The sequence below is a fragment of the Nicotiana tomentosiformis genome, chromosome 7 (genome assembly GCF_000390325.3).
Source record: "Nicotiana tomentosiformis chromosome 7, ASM39032v3, whole genome shotgun sequence".
Taxonomy (NCBI): domain Eukaryota; kingdom Viridiplantae; phylum Streptophyta; class Magnoliopsida; order Solanales; family Solanaceae; genus Nicotiana; species Nicotiana tomentosiformis.
In genome coordinates, this window is record NC_090818.1 from 14,860,643 (window position 1) to 14,871,519 (window position 10,877).

Below are 10,877 nucleotides of genomic sequence, written 5' to 3' on the forward strand. Positions count from 1 at the left end.
TTCATTTCCTCCATGGGAGACGGTCTTGGAGCGACTTTGGAGCTCCATCTTCATCATCTATATCAAGGTAAGTGATTCCCACCTATTGCAAGTTAAATACATGGTTTATATAAGGATTTAGACGTGAAAATTTGTAGAAATTTAGAATTTTGAAGAAAAACCTAGAAATTGGTATTTTTGAAATTTGACCACGAATTTGGATAAGGAATTGAGAATAAATTATATATTTGAGTTCGTAATGCTATGGTTAATATTTATCTCCAAATATTTTTGGAATTCGGGCACGTGGGCCCGAGGGTGATTTTATCGATTTTTCGAGCGGAGTTAGAAATTGTAGTAAATTGAATTGTTATGAGTATTAGAGTATATTTTCATTAGTTTGCACATTGTTTGGCTAGTTTTGGAGCGTTGGGAATCGGTTTGAGGTGTTAGAGTGGCGTTGGCGTCGGTTATGAAATTTCGGAGCGAGGTAAGTCTCCTTTCTAACCTTATAAGAGGAAATTAACCCCATAGGCAAACTAAATTATAGTGTGCTTCTATGTGTGGGGATACGTACGCACGAGGTGACGAGAGTCCGTGTGTAGCTACTAGCTATGCCTATGTCCGGGTAGTTTTAGGCTCACATCATGCCTTGTTGATATTGTTATTAATTTATGTTTATTGTGTGCCTCGAGAGGGAGCGAGATTGAGTTTGCTTATTAAATATTTTGAAAGAAATTGAAATTTAAGAACTCAAGATTTAAAAGGTTTTATTTGAACTTCGTAATTTGGAAAAGGATTGAGTAATGCTATAATTGCTTGAGAAATCTATGTGTAACCGCGTTGCATGTATGTTTCGCGTGAGGGGTAATTTCCTTAAAAGGCTACAAGCTGAATTTCCCATATTTTGAAAAGAATCAAGAAAGAGATATCATCTTAATGTTACATTTATATTTTACCGCGTCGCAAGTATGATCCGTGAGCGGGGAGATTTCCTTAAATTTATATTTGACCGTGTCGAACGTATGATTCGCGAGCAGGGTATTTTCTTCTACCACTCTTATGGGATCAGGCCGTTCGCCTCGACAGGATTTATGTATCACACTCTCATGGTAGCGGGCCGTTCGCCTCGGCAGGTTAATAAATGCATATATGGTTCACGCCGTTCGACCCTCGGCAGTGCACAATTTACTTTTATGTTAGATCGGGTCATACGCCTCGGCATTTTTTGTATATATATATATATATATATATATATATATATATATATATATATATATATATATATATAATCCTCATGGAATCATGCGTAACGTTTGGCAAGAAGCCAGTGTATCTGAGGGTTTTTCCCTGATTTGGATTATGACAACCTGTTTGATGAAATACACTATATCTATACATATGCTCCGGTTACGGAGGGAACTTGCTAGTTGAGAGTTTGAGTAAATTGTAAAGAGGAAATTTCTACTAAGTATTTTATACTTGTTTGTTTCATATATTTACTTATCTCATATTCATCCACTTCTTTACTGTACCTGATATTATTGGACTACTAGTAAGTGTCGAAGTCGACCCGTCGTCACTACTTCTTCGGGGTTAGGCGGAATACTTACTGGGTACGCGTTGATTTACGTACTCATGCTACACTTGCTGCACATTTTTGTGCAGGTACACATATGTTTAGTGGCCTTGTGGGCGCAGAGGCGCGATTATGGCGGGGACTTAGGTGAGCTACATTCTATACGCTGCACCGCAGCCAGCAGAGTCTCCTTCAGAGTATTGTATTTTCTTTCCTGTCCAAGTTGTATTCCGAACAGTTATTTTATTTTATTTTAAATTTCTAGAAAAGGCTCATGCACTTGTGACACCGGGTTCTGGGATGATTATGGGATGTTCACTGTTGGAAATGGAAAATATGGTTATTTATTCTGTAAATTCATCTTTTACTAGATAAATTGAAGTAAATTTACGATTTCAAAAATATTAAAATAAGGATTTAATTAAGTATTTATTGTTGGCTTGCCTGACAGTAAAGTCCGGCTCCATCACGACCTTTATGAATTTGGGGTCGTGACAGTTTCACTTGATTTGGTTACTTTTTTTTTTTTTGATTTGGTTACTTCAATTACTAAGAAGACAGCTTTATGTAATAATGTGATCAAACAAAAAAGGTTAAAAAGAGTTAATAAATCTAAGGTAGAACAAGAATGTAAAAGACAATTTGTTTGATATAGAAAAACATGTTAGATCTAAATACACATAAAATAATGATCATTTAACAAAAAAGACAAGTAAAACTAAAATCTTTTAAAACATGTTTTTGTTCTCTAAATATCTCCTATTTTTATTCTTTAAGCCTTAGGGTTTATGGTCACAATTTACGAAGATTAAAACTATTAAAAAGGTAAAATAAAAGCTCATTTTTAGAATATTTTCCTTATTATTTAAAACTTTATCCTTTTGAGTTAAGGTGATCAAAACTTAAAAAATAGAATAAAAAGGGGGTAACAGAAAAACACTTCTTTAGAAAGTCTCTCCCTTTTATAATATCTCATTTTGTTTGAAATTTAGAGGATGAAAAAAATCAAAGTAGAGACATATAGTTCAAACAACCCATTGAGAAATAAAAATTACCATCCTTAGACGCTCTTTGTTAGTTTGTTTGCATATTTATTTACAAGAAGATCAATAAATCTATTTGGTTTACATGTTGAAACCATCGCTTTTACTGTTCATTTTGTTTCTGTGATATTTTAAAAAAGAAATTCTCTCCAACTATCTAATTTTTCTTAATTTTTGAACATCAAAACAGTTCTTTTGCAAAGATTACTAATATTTGAAACAACTTTTAAATTTTAGAAAAAAAAGAAGATATATATATATATATATATATATATATATATATATGTTTTATGCGTTTATTTGAATGGACTGCATGTAATGAGATTTTCTATTAAAAATATTAATGCACTTTTTCCGCAAACTTTATATGTCCAGAGAAAGTAATTTGAAAATAGAAAAATAAGTGTTCAATAATTCATTAGTATATGAGGACAACCACATTGATAAACTCTTGCAGTCTTTATAATTTATACACAATAAAAGTTTTTACATGATATCGTCTTTTAAAACCTTGGTTAAAATATTAAAATGTAACATTTATATTTAAAATGATACTATTGTATATATCATGGTGATTGTTAAGTTGTTAGTACGTTGGCTGCTAAGATATAATTTTTGTCATATTCAAAGAAAATAAGAAGAAGGGAGAGTTGGCATAAGCAACATTAAAAATCACGACATATTGGGTACACTATAGTTGTATCCCAAGACAAAATTATGGCTAAAGACACACTAAAAGAAAACTTTTCTATTACCAAAAATAATACAACTTTCGTAGCTTGTAACAAATTAGAGGGATAAAGCTATTCGAGAAAAAATAAGTTGTCAAAATACCTTATTAATGAGAATGCATAAGGATGCACCTTTTATAATTCAAGACTTACAAAATTTTAATATCAAATGAATAACAATTTATAATGTCAAAATTAGATTAGCAATTTAAAATAAAGACACATAAAGCAAAACACAAAGAATTTCACAATATTAATGCATTGGCACCCATGGTAAAAGTTCACAATATGCAACCCAACGCTTGGGTCCGGACGCAACACGAGCCAACTTTTACTAGTGGTTAGGATATTATAGATATTTTCTTTAACATGAGTGCGAATACTTTCTTCTCTCTTCTTCATATATTTCACGTTACTTTTGGATTAATGTTAAGTAGTAGTCGTACTAATATTAAAAAATATTAATTAAATTATGATCTAGTTTGTTTAACATATTAGATCGTATTGCTTTAATAAATTTCAATTGTCATCTCATCTGTTAATACGGTATACCCAATAACAAAATATCTATTAAATTTATAAAAAAATTTATATAGTTATCGAATAACTTTTTCGTTATGTATTTTTCTTTATTATATTATCCAGTTTTTAATATTATTACACTGTTAATATAATTTTTTATTAGGGTATTATTTTGTTTAGTATTTTTAATCCCTACTCTCTTTTTAAATTGCAATTGTTACTTGTCCTGTCAATTTGCATTTATTTTAGGTGGCAATAGCACGGGCCCTGAGTGGTTAGGATATTAGAGATATTTTCTTTGACATGAGTGATGTGAATACTTTCTTCTCTCTTCTCCATAGATTTCATGGATACTTTTGGATAAATGTTAATATTATAGCAAGGTACCCCCCCACAAAAAAAAACTAAATGCATAAAAATTAGTAAAACAGTACAAAGTGAAAAATTGATAAGATGACTGTATAAAAAAGAGTCCAACTCCAATGACTAAACAAACTACACGAAACCAAATGATATTCATTCCAATACATTTAGCTTATCCCAACTTTAAGCATTCTCCTGTGTTTGCCCCGGAAGCAGCAAAGTTCCTCCTCTGTTTGCCATTGAAGTAGTTGAGATAGATAAATTAGGAACTTCTTTTATTACAAATATAATGACATGTAGTACATATATATCATATTCTCCTTTCAACCGAAATAAAGTAATTGAAAATAAAAATATAAGCATTCTAGAGAATTGCAATACGTGTTTTCTTTTTGTTTTTGCTTTTCAAGTTTTCATATTGTAATGGGATCAACTAGCACCTCAGAGATGATATCTCTCAAGTCATTTTTGGAAACAGTATAAGAATCTTCATCTTTGTATGAGAACTCCGACATCCTAGCAAGGTTGAGCACTGGCATGAGCAAAACCCTAGGTACAACTGTACGTTTTAGGCATTCTCGATTCAAATCCTTCCAACTATTATCCATTATTTTCCTAATCTCCACGTATGCTTCTTCCTTTGTGACGCCATATTCATTCATGTAACATTCGACACTTGATATATCTCCTCCTTCTTGCTCTCTCTGCATATCCATAAGAGCGACAAGCATTAGACAAAAAATGGTATGAACCCGTAATTTTAGTCTAAACTTATTTGTTCAAAACCCATTAGAATTGCTGAAAATATTGAAGTGTGACCCCATAATTCAAACAAGGTGATGGGTTCAGCGGTTGAAACCTAAGTCAATTGAAATTTCTGGATCTGCCTCTTGAGGCCTTGATCAACTATATATTAAGCTCGCACAATAACTTATATTGAACTCATAAGTACGACAAGGAATAAGCGTAGTATTAGTTAATATTCAGTGTTGAACTAAAAGCTACAAAACTTATTTCGTAATTATAATATACCTCATGTGATACAATATCATTTGATAATCTAGCAATGATAGAAGAAGCAACCAAAATTAGAGGTTCACTTGCAAGCCAGTCGTGTGCCTCCTTCGTTGCTTCATTTCCAATGCCTAACCAAGAGAGAGTCGCAAGACATGGGGTAGTGCTAGATCGAATTCCATTTTTCACATACTGTTCCATTGTTGGGACGTTATTTCCATGATACCATTTAGCCTCTTGAAAATATGCATTTATCAACTTTTTCATCTGAAAGAATATAATTAAGAGCACATACTCGTGAATTCTCATAAAAAATTTAATTCGGTAGATTATCTAAATAACTATTTGCTACAAATTAATTTACCTCAGCTATGGAATATTTAACTTGAAATGAGTTGTTTTCCTTTGCCAACTCTTTCTCAATTTCAACGTAAACATCTAGAAGAGCTAGGTAATAAAGCTTCATATATGACGGTAATTGTTCTGAAACGTCGTCAATGTTCCACCTACATTTAAATATAGGTAAGATTTTTCATGAAATTTCTTATTTAGCGTACACATTACTACGGGAAAATAAAAGTTAAGTAGTTAATGTTAAGAAAAGAAAAAAGAAATACCTTTCTATTGCATTTGTTAGGAGAGTTAGTTCGTCTATTGTTCCATAGGTATCATAGATATCATCAGCAATAGAAATGAAGCATAACACTTTAGTTAGTATGTTCCTGCCGAACTTACACTGAGGTTCAAATTACATACTCAAAGACCAGAAGTACAACTCAACTACTCTGTCTCTTGTAAAAGGTAATGCTTTCGCGAAGTCCAATTCTTTCCACCACCTAAAAAATGTAAAGTTGGATTTGAAAATTGATGTATTTTTTTTAGAAGTAATTCAGTGCTGTGAACTGTGATGCTAATTAGTGATTATCTATCTTGCAAATTACCTTGTGATATCACATAGCTCACTTTTATGCATCTTCTGCAATATGTTGTAGTCCAATTTTGCAAAATTTAGCAACACATCATCATGTGCTTTATCTTCTTGGTAAAACGATAGGTATTTCCTCGTTGCTACTGTCACCATAGTATAGTTGATTGGATACTTTAGTGCATTGCTGATTTTCATCGCGAAAGAATTGCTCAATGTAAGCAACAATAGCTTTAAATGAGTGGTGGTGAAATTAACTGCTTCGTCCAGTATTTCTTCATTGTGTACTCTGAATTGTGTTGCCTCATACAGGCTCAACAATCCTTGCACGTCGCTAACCAATGCTTTGTTGTAATTTCCTTGGTCATCAGTGAACTTCCTAAAAACATCTGCTTCATCATATTTTATACGGTCAGTGCGTAAAAGTTAATTAAACTCTTAACAGCAAACAAATTAGCTTGAGTAACAATTGCATAATGTCAAGTGGGAGGAATTAAGATTACTTACGAGATGAGACATAATAACCGTGTTGCCTAAGTACTCGAAACCGCAGAGCAACAAGATGGAGGTCAGTCTCATCAGCTTCAGCATTCAATTGGTCATAACAACTGTAGATACAGGCCAATGACTCCTCAATCTCATGTTCAAAATGGTACGCTATTCCAAGACATTGGATTGCGTTGATCAGGTCAAGAGTTTGCAAAGATTTTGAAGGAGACATCTCTAGCATTTTTCGCACTTCTTCTTTTAGGTGTTCATGCTGTTTCTTTTCCCATTCATTGGCTCCCTGTGCGAGTAAATAAAGAGTTTAACTTTTTTCTTTATATCTTTGTGCTCTATATTATTTATTGTTGAGACACAATTATGTAAATAAAAGTGTTTATTTATTGTTGAGACACAATTATGTAAATAAAAGTGTTCTCTTTAATAACAGTTCAAACTTTTAGACGAGATGGTTACAAACATCAATATGGTATCAGAACAATCAGAGATCGTGAGTTCATCTCACTAACACTCAATATCGGATAAAAAAAATCATGTGCTTGACCAGAGGCGGATCCAGGATTTAAATTTTATGGGTTCAATTTTAAAAAATTTAAACATTGAACCCATTATATTTTTAAAGTTATGGGTTCAAATTTACTATTTTTGCAATTTTAATGAATTTTTACTTACAAATTTCTACTCCGCGTCGAAAGTTATGGGTTCAGTTGAACCCGTAGGTAATATATTGCATCCGCCTCTGTGCTTGACCCATGGAAAAGAATAAATCCGCAAGTGGGGGGACATGTTGGGACACAGTTAAATAAATTAAAATATGTTATTTCTAACAATTTAAAATTTTAAATGAGATGGACACACACTTCGACATTTACAAACAGATCGATCAATAGAATTGCTTCAACTGAAAATAAATGAACAAAGGCATCGCTAGTAGTGTGTTAAAACCAAGAAGAATATGCAGAACAAAAAAAGAAAAAAAGAAACGAAACGAGGCTCTTAAAATACAAATTTACCGAGAGATGAGCATAGGCAAGAAAATGGTCTCCCCAAACAGTAGGATGGTGATTGCCACAGCGCCGTGTAACCTCTGCCACAACAGTTTGAGGACACACTTGATTAGCTACTTCTCCAGCATTACCATCCATTTTTTCTCCGTGTTTTAAAACAGTAGGATATGAGAATATGAACTTATAACTATTTCTTGGCTCTTGCGAATATGCGTTTGGAGGAAAGAAAGACGCAGTAATATATGCTTTAGGGTTAACACTTAACAATAGTAGCAACTAATTAGACAGGTGAATTAAGAAATTATGTTCCAGTTACTAGTACACTAAGACACGAGTCTATTTATAAAGCTCCAAAAAATGGTAGGGAATAGTGATGACGATTTAGGAGCCAACTGATTAATCCACTTGGGAATAAACCCATGTGAAAGATATGTAAAAGAATTAATTTTGCTCACAATCGCCGGCTCCGTCATTTTGCTGAAGATTTCAATCGATTGCTCTGCTGATAAATAGGTATCTCTTTCTCGGTTGTAAATCATCCTCACAACTTCTTCTTTTTCTTACAGTAATAAAGCCTATTCTCCGTGTGATCGTGGAGTATGTAAAATTGGCGAACCACGTAATTGTCTTGTCTTGTTTTCTGAAATTTATTATTTTATCTCTTTTAAATATTTTTTTCCTTCCATTGACACGATTCCTAGGAGATCCTTCTTTTAGAATATTATGTATCTATCTATCTATTTATATTTATACTATTAAAACCACAAATTTTCTTAGCGAAATATCGTTCGTCTTTTTTATCCTTCACAAGTACATTTTAAGTTGCATAAAATTGTAAATATAACTAAAGTTTATTTTTTACAAAATGATAAAAAGGAAAAAGAAGAAGAGAACAAGTGGGAAACTTTTTCTTCAATTAATATCCCTAACGAACAGTGATTGATGTTGGCTTAAAAGGAAAAAAGAATAGAAAACTATTTAATACCAGCATTAAAGTGAAATAAGAATTGCGTAGGTTCAAAAGGAAAAAAAGGAAGAAGAGAGAATAATAAGGAAACTACTATTTAATATCCTTATTAAAGGGCATTAAAAAAAGGTCGTCAATCTGCATTATTTTGCTTTGTTATTGTTGAAATTAAAGTTGTAAATAGTTGTGGCTGTATTAATGTAGTACGCTTCTAGAAGGTAGTTAGTTAAGAAGGTAGTTGTTAATTTTCTCTTTCACAAAGTCGGTTGTGTTAGTTAGGATAAATAGGTGATGTACAACTCATTTTCAATCTAAGGCAGCTAACAGAAAAATTGCTTCTAATTTCTCTGTCTCTCTCTATCGTCTCTTCTCCTCTTTCTCGCTCAAACTCACCAATGGCGAAAGTTAGGGCTAGGTTTCAACATGGTATCAGAGCCATGGTTCTTCGCGACTGAGTAACGAGCATTTAATCTGATCAATTTCCTACGCTTTTCCCTTAGTTCACTTGCTCTTTGATCTCTTCTTCTCTTCGTCTTCAATTTTCCCCAAATTTGATATTTTTTTTCTGTCAATGCTCTGCTCAAATGACGCTTGATTCATCTCAAATTACAGTTCGATCTTCACATGCAATCAATCAGCAGATCGATTATAACGATCCGCTGTATATCCATCCCTCAGACACACCAGGGACGTCACTTGTTCCTCAAATGCTAATTGGAACTGAAAATTACTCATAATGGAGACGGTCTATGGAGGTGTTGCTCCTTGTGAAAAATAAACTCGGATTTGTTAATGGAACCTGTACTAGAGAGCAGTACGAGAAGAATGTCTTCCAATTGCAGCAGTGGGATTATTGTAATGCCATAGTGCAGTCATGGATTCAAAGTTCTGTGGCTAAGGAACTCAGGAAAGGAATTGTGTACTCTTCACATGCACAGAACATTTGGAAGGCACATAAAGATCGTTTTGACAAAGTTAATGCTACTAAAGTGTACCATATGAATAGGGAAATCAGTTGCCTAACGCAGGGCATTTCTAATGTATCAGTTTATTTCTCTAACCTCAATGACCTCTAGGATAGGTTTGAGTTGATAATACCTGAGCCATGTGACAATGAGCAATGTTTTAAAAGGTGTGGGCGTAAGGCGAGGCGTTTTACATATGCCTCAGCGAGGCGTAAGCCCTGAGGCACTGGGCGTAAGCCCCATATGTATTTAATTTTTAATATTTTATAAAATAATATAATTACAGTAAATATTTATAAACATGTAAAATTGCATAAAAATTGAAAAAAACTATAAATATGTGATATATATATATATATATATATATTTATAAAATAATATAATTACAGTAAATATTTATAAACATGTAAAATTGCATAAAAATTGAAGAAAACTATAAATATGTGATATATATATATATATATATATATATGTACTCCATCTATATATATATATATATAGAGAGAGAGAGAGAGAGAGAGATGTGCTCCATACCCACAAAAATTAGTCAAAACAATCTATTATACGCTACTCAGAGGCACAAGTAACTTGAATCGAAAAGAATAAAGTTTTCTACATGGATGAACAAAAAGGATGACTAACCTACAATTTGAACTTTGAACTTTTGGGATGAAGTTCTCTTTGTATTTGTACAAAAACAAATTGAATATTTGTTACTTTTGGGAGATATTAGCAGACTAGCGGACAAGATAAAAAATTTGGGAAAGACTATGATTTAGGGATTCAATCAATAAAAAAGATCTTGACTTTTAAATTTAATACATTTCAATTCCTTTTTAAAACTTTTGAGTAATTATCAAGCTTAATTTTAAGAATTTGGGTATTATATGAAGGACTTATTCAACCTATTTTAATTTGAAAAAGTCTCTGGGGCTTACGTCTCAAACGCCCGGGTGTATACCCCGAATACTGGGCATATGCCTCTTAAGACTTTCGCCCCACACCATCGCCTCAGGGCATTTTAGGTGCACCTCGCCCCAGGGCTCGCCTCGAAAACGCCTTTTAAAACACTGACTGTGAGAAGTCCAAGACATTTGTTGAGTTTTTTCGCCAACAAAAACTTATGAAGTTTTTAATGGGATTAAATGACACTTATGCTCCTCAAAGTATCCAAATACTAATGATGCAGCCAACACCTTCGCTTGATCAAGAATATTCAATGATAGTTTAGGAAGAAAGTCAAAGGCTAAGTAGTGGATATGGTATACAAAGTGGAAT

At 32.9% G+C, this 10,877-nt stretch overlaps 1 protein-coding gene across 2 annotated transcripts; it reads right to left on the minus strand.

Moving 5' to 3' along the window:
• Positions 1–4,292: 4,292 nt before the first annotated feature.
• On the minus strand, positions 4,293–8,000 carry LOC104110062 (sesquiterpene synthase 15b-like). Of its 2 annotated transcripts, none has more exons than XM_070181329.1 (4): positions 7,674–8,000; positions 6,664–6,943; positions 6,173–6,545; positions 4,293–4,921 (listed from the first exon to the last, which is right to left on the minus strand). In XM_070181329.1, exons 1-4 carry the CDS (start codon positions 7,803–7,805, stop codon positions 4,876–4,878), a joined length of 831 nt encoding a protein of 276 aa, XP_070037430.1. In that variant the 5' UTR covers positions 7,806–8,000; the 3' UTR covers positions 4,293–4,875. The 2 variants fall into 2 exon arrangements, with proteins under 2 accessions (XP_070037430.1, XP_070037429.1); XM_070181328.1 differs by lacking the exon at positions 4,293–4,921 and adding an exon at positions 5,919–6,067.
• Between the last annotated feature and the right edge of the window lie 2,877 nt (positions 8,001–10,877).

Bases quoted from the DNA above. Each gene is read 5' to 3' on its own strand.
- LOC104110062 (XM_070181328.1), bottom strand. From the start codon at position 7,805: ATGGATGGTAATGCTGGAGAAGTAGCTAATCAAGTGTGTCCTCAAACT. The intron at 6,944-7,673 runs GTAAATTTGTAT...TTACTCGCACAG, and splicing joins TTGCCTATGCTCATCTCTCG to GGAGCCAATGAATGGGAAAA. The intron at 6,068-6,172 runs GTAATTTGCAAG...TACATTTTTTAG, and splicing joins GAGCTATGTGATATCACAAG to GTGGTGGAAAGAATTGGACT.